General features: G+C 54.8%; 1 protein-coding gene across 1 annotated transcript; it reads left to right on the top strand.

Annotated features, from left to right (window-relative positions):
- Positions 1-1743: 1743 nt before the first annotated feature.
- On the top strand, positions 1744-4011 carry LOC311601215 (uncharacterized protein; the record flags this gene model as incomplete). Its single annotated transcript, XM_084788609.1, has 5 exons — positions 1744-1766; positions 1912-2063; positions 2403-2458; positions 2967-3094; positions 3933-4011. Coding segments are annotated over exons 1-5 (417 nt in total). The 5' UTR covers positions 1744-1764.
- Positions 4012-4291: the final 280 nt, after the last annotated feature.

Below are 4291 nucleotides of genomic sequence, written 5' to 3'. Positions count from 1 at the left end.
TGAGTGCAGCAGCGGGTCTCCGAGCGGCCACTAGGGGCCGCCATTCTGCCGGCCGGACGAACACTGGAAGCTCATTGGCCTTTGTGGCAAGGCAGGAAGTAGAGCCTCGGGCCAAGCCGGAAGCCCTGAGAAGGCTTGAGGAACAGCCGCGAGCCTAGGCTTCTCTCAGGCGCCTCAACTCGCTGATCCTGAAGGCCTGGTACCTGGGCGTAACCACGGGTGGCACTGATGTGGGACAGGTCCTTCCTATTCTTCTGTGCCTTTCCTCTTCCCTCTACCTGCTCAGGTGCCCGTTTCCTTCGTTTTCAGGCCTCTTTAGGCGACGCCTGCCAGAGATGGGAAGCAACCAGGAGGAGCACCCCTCGACCCCCCGCAGCCTTTCGGCCCCTCCAGGCCCTTCCCAGCCGCCTCGGGCCCCGCCCCAAACCCTTCTGAGAATGCACATCCCCAGGTTGCTCGCCGGTCTGGGACCTGCCAGGCAGCAGTTGAGGTAGGCATCGGGTGTGAGGGAAGAGAAGAAGCCGCACTCGGCACGGTCGCAGCAGACAAAGTGTGGAGCCCACTGTGGGACATTAGCGGACAACCGGGAGGGAATGGGTGGATTTGAGGAGAGGAGAGGGCGGGTGAGCGGCCTGGCTTGGAGCCAACGGGCAGGCGAGTCGGCCGGACACGGTCTTTGGGCGATGCCAGGGCCCGGTACTCGGTACTCGGCATGGGCTTCAACAAACATCTGCCACGTGTAGGATGCTGGGAAGGAATGAAAGGGCAAAGAATGGAACAGGGAGAGATGTGGATGCAATTCGCGGAAATACTGTTTGTTCGAAACAGTTTCCTGTGTGGTGGGTTTTTAGGTATGACTCGTGTGTCCACTGTCTTCAGAAGAGCAAGAGGATTTCCTGGGAGGGGTGCAGGGGTGTGAGTGGGGACAAAAGTGTAATCCGTTGAAAAGTGGAGCGAGGGGATACTTAAGATTAAGGCATGAAGAAAACTTGATTGGAGGGTGAAGGGGTAATTGAACACTGGTCATCCATGTCACTCCTGAATAGTTGGTGTGTGTTTTTCCCATGTGGGGAGCGAATGAATGCGGGACGCCCAGAAGTCAGCTGCCAAGGTGTCCAGGCTTTGGCGTGATTGTGGCTCGAGGCTCAGGGCTGCTGGAGTAGGCCTGGAAACGGGATGTGTGTCCCGAGTCTGAGCCGACTGATGGCAGAATGGAGCCAAGGGCAAGAGGTGGCTGTGGGGAGGCGGGGGGTGAGAGAGACCACATGGGAAGGATGGAGACTGTGTGAATAAGATAGGGCGATGAAGGCTGAAGGAAACTGTGAGAGGACAAACTCGTGGTGAGCATGCTGGAGAAGAAGAGTCTACTTGCCAGAGGAAGCTTTTTCTGTGTTTCTTTCTTTGTTTGTTTGCTTGTTTCCTTGCTTGGTTTTCTTTGGGTTTGGGTTTCGGTTTCAGTTTCAGTTAGGGTGGTTATTATTTTTGGGGGTGGGATTTTATGTTCTTCCTTCCTTCCTTTCTCCCTTCCTTTCTTGCTTGTCAGAAAGACCAGTTACTTTGGGGCCATTGGGATACAGTGGTGTTTCTGCTCTCCATTCCAGAATCATGGAGGCAAAAGGCAAGCCGAGTTTCTACTGCTTGCCCTCCTCCTCAGAAGCGAGCATGGGGAACACAACTGGAGCAGCACCAGGAATCAAACCAGGCCTCAGACGACCTGGAAATCTCTCTTTCAGAGGCCACAGTTGGGGCAGCCGGACCCAAGCCATGTGAGAAGCCCAGTCCTCCCGCTCTCGGGTCTGCTGGTACCCCAGTTGTGCTGTGTCCTCGTGGGTGGGGCCTGTTGGCATGGGAGGGGGGCCAGGCCCCACCCTTGCACATGACCAGCAGGAGTCCCTCAAACCCCTACTGTAGGGATCACAGTGTAGCTCTGCCTGCACCGAGTTCAGAGAAGAGGGTGCGTGGTGCACCTCTAAAGAGACGCCAGACTGGACTACCAAGAGCGAGTGTCCCCTGCAAATCTGCCAGACAGGGCAACATGTCCTCTACCTGTGCAAAAACTCACAGTGAGTATTCTTGGCTAGGGAGGGCGCCTTAGTGTAGGTGGAGGGAAGCACAGCACTAGTAACTCTGTGACCAGCCTTGTCACAGAATTGTACTCTGTGTGACCTTGGAAGAGTACACCGTGGACCTCAATGGGGCCCGGTACAGAGTGACATCGTATATCAATGGTAGGTGGCAGCTGAGTGCGGGAAGCAGAGGCCTTGCAGTTGAGGGGTGGCTGGGGGGCGGAATGGGTTGTGGCTTTGAAGAGTTCTGTGGCGGTGACTACTCAGAATGTTGGTGAATGGCTTCAGATGAGGCAGGTGGGCAGCCAACAGGGAGCAATTCTTTGTCTTTTACAGCTTGGGAGAACACTGGGGGCCAGCCTGAAGACCTGCACCCTGCAAGAACCCAGAGGGTAAGGAGAGTCTGTTACTTGAGTCGGAGTGGGGGGCCCCCACCAGTTACTGTCGAGACGACTGTCCTCTTTTTCTCTTTTTTTTCCACTATATTTTTAAATTTTCTACATATACATTTATATTACTACACATATACAGAATCAACTACTTATACCAAGAAGAACCGTGACACAGTCAGGAATTATGTAAATGTTAGATTCCTTGAGTTTTGACTGTTTGTATTTGGCAGCGTTCAAGACCCCTTTCAGCTGAGTCTTAAAGTCAGGGCTCCCACCACTAACAGTTCATCACGTGGCCGTGTGCTGACGTGGGAAACATCCCTTCTCCTTGGGCCTCAGTCTTCTAAGTGGTGAGAGAGCAGGCTACGACGGAGGGGGGCTTCTTCGTGTGTCTTGGGAGCACTGACATTCTGGGCTCCTGCCATCAGGGTGTGATTTGCCCATGCGTCATCCTCCCTTCCCGGCTGGCCTGGAACCCAGTCCCCACCTGTGATCTCTGTCTCTACAGGAGAGCTCCCAGCTATTCTACTGGCCCCCACCACGTTCACCTCTGCCCTACAGGGCAGCAGCCTCAGAGCAGAAAATGATGGTTTCTCCTTCCATGGGGCTACATGGGGCTTTGGCCTTTCCCAACACGTGAGTAGAGAGGGACTTGGAGCTGTCTGTGTCATTTGTCCGTGTGCGTCCAACCCTGTGCTCGGTGCCATAGGAGCAGCAGGAGGATGGTCTGGGAAGAAGGAGGAGGAGGAGGAGAGGGCAGGGAGAAGGCTGACACTCAGACCGAGGGGCAAACACAGGGTTCTCTCCTGCTTTGGTGGTCCCTGCCTCCGAGACTTGGTACAGGTGACTTTATGTTTCCAAGCATCCACTTCCTAGAGGACATTTTGGCAAAACATATTGTATACCTGTCGCACGGTAAAGAGCACCAGAGCAAGGCCTTCCAGCACACAGTAGGTCTTCCGCACACGCACACTGTTTCTCTGCATCCCAACAGATGGGTGAGACAGAAGGTCCCAATGAAACCTAGTGTCACGGCAGAGAGGGCCACAGAGGCCCAGGGGAAAGTCCAGAGGACAACAGAGAAACCCTCCTGGGAGTGCTTCAGGCTTCCTTTCATGATGTGTGGTGGCTGGTAAAGAGCTGGCAGGACCCAGTCCATGAGACCCGAATCTCTCCAGGGACTTTGCAGTTTCAAATGCAGACACCTGTGGTTCCCTGATGTCCTCTTCAAAACAAACAAACAAACAACAACAACAAAAACAGACACTATAGAGATGACTGTCAGGGTGTGAGCGGATGTTATGTCAAGGAAAGCCGAGTGAGAAGGACAGAGTGTGTGTCCAAGCCGTGGGGTCTGAGCTCTCCACTGCCCAGTGGATTCCCACGTTCTGGTATTGCAAAAACCCCGCCAGTCTCTCTCTACAGGTTCTACCTACACACCTCGGTGCTTGATCCCCTCACCTCTTGTTTCCAGATACTCAAGGGTGAAGCTCCTGCCATGTCCCAGCACAGAGCGTCTCATCCACTGGAGCTGCAGGTCCCTGCAGAAGTGAGGCTTCTGGAAACTGGGGAGGCGGGAGCTAAGTGGCTGTGTAGACAAGTCGGCCTAGGCCTTGGGAGTGGGCAGTGGAGTCAGCTGGGCACTGGGTGGGGGGCACATGTGCTTCTGAGAAGAGGTATCAGATAGAGGGCTCCTATTCTCCTCACACCTGTTCCTTTGCAGGGCCCCAGTGCCTCAGTTTCTGCTGCCTCAGAGCGTCAGGAGATACTGGAGGCTGCCGAGGCCTTGTTGACTCTGAAGAACTCTTCTTGGACCCGGCGCTCGACCCACAG

Source organism: Acomys minous, assembly GCF_964271855.1.
Source record: "Acomys minous genome assembly, chromosome: 7".
NCBI classification, from domain to species: Eukaryota; Metazoa; Chordata; class Mammalia; order Rodentia; family Muridae; genus Acomys; species Acomys minous.
The sequence above is the reverse complement of the archived record's forward strand: the minus strand, read 5'-3'. Positions and strand labels throughout refer to the sequence as shown.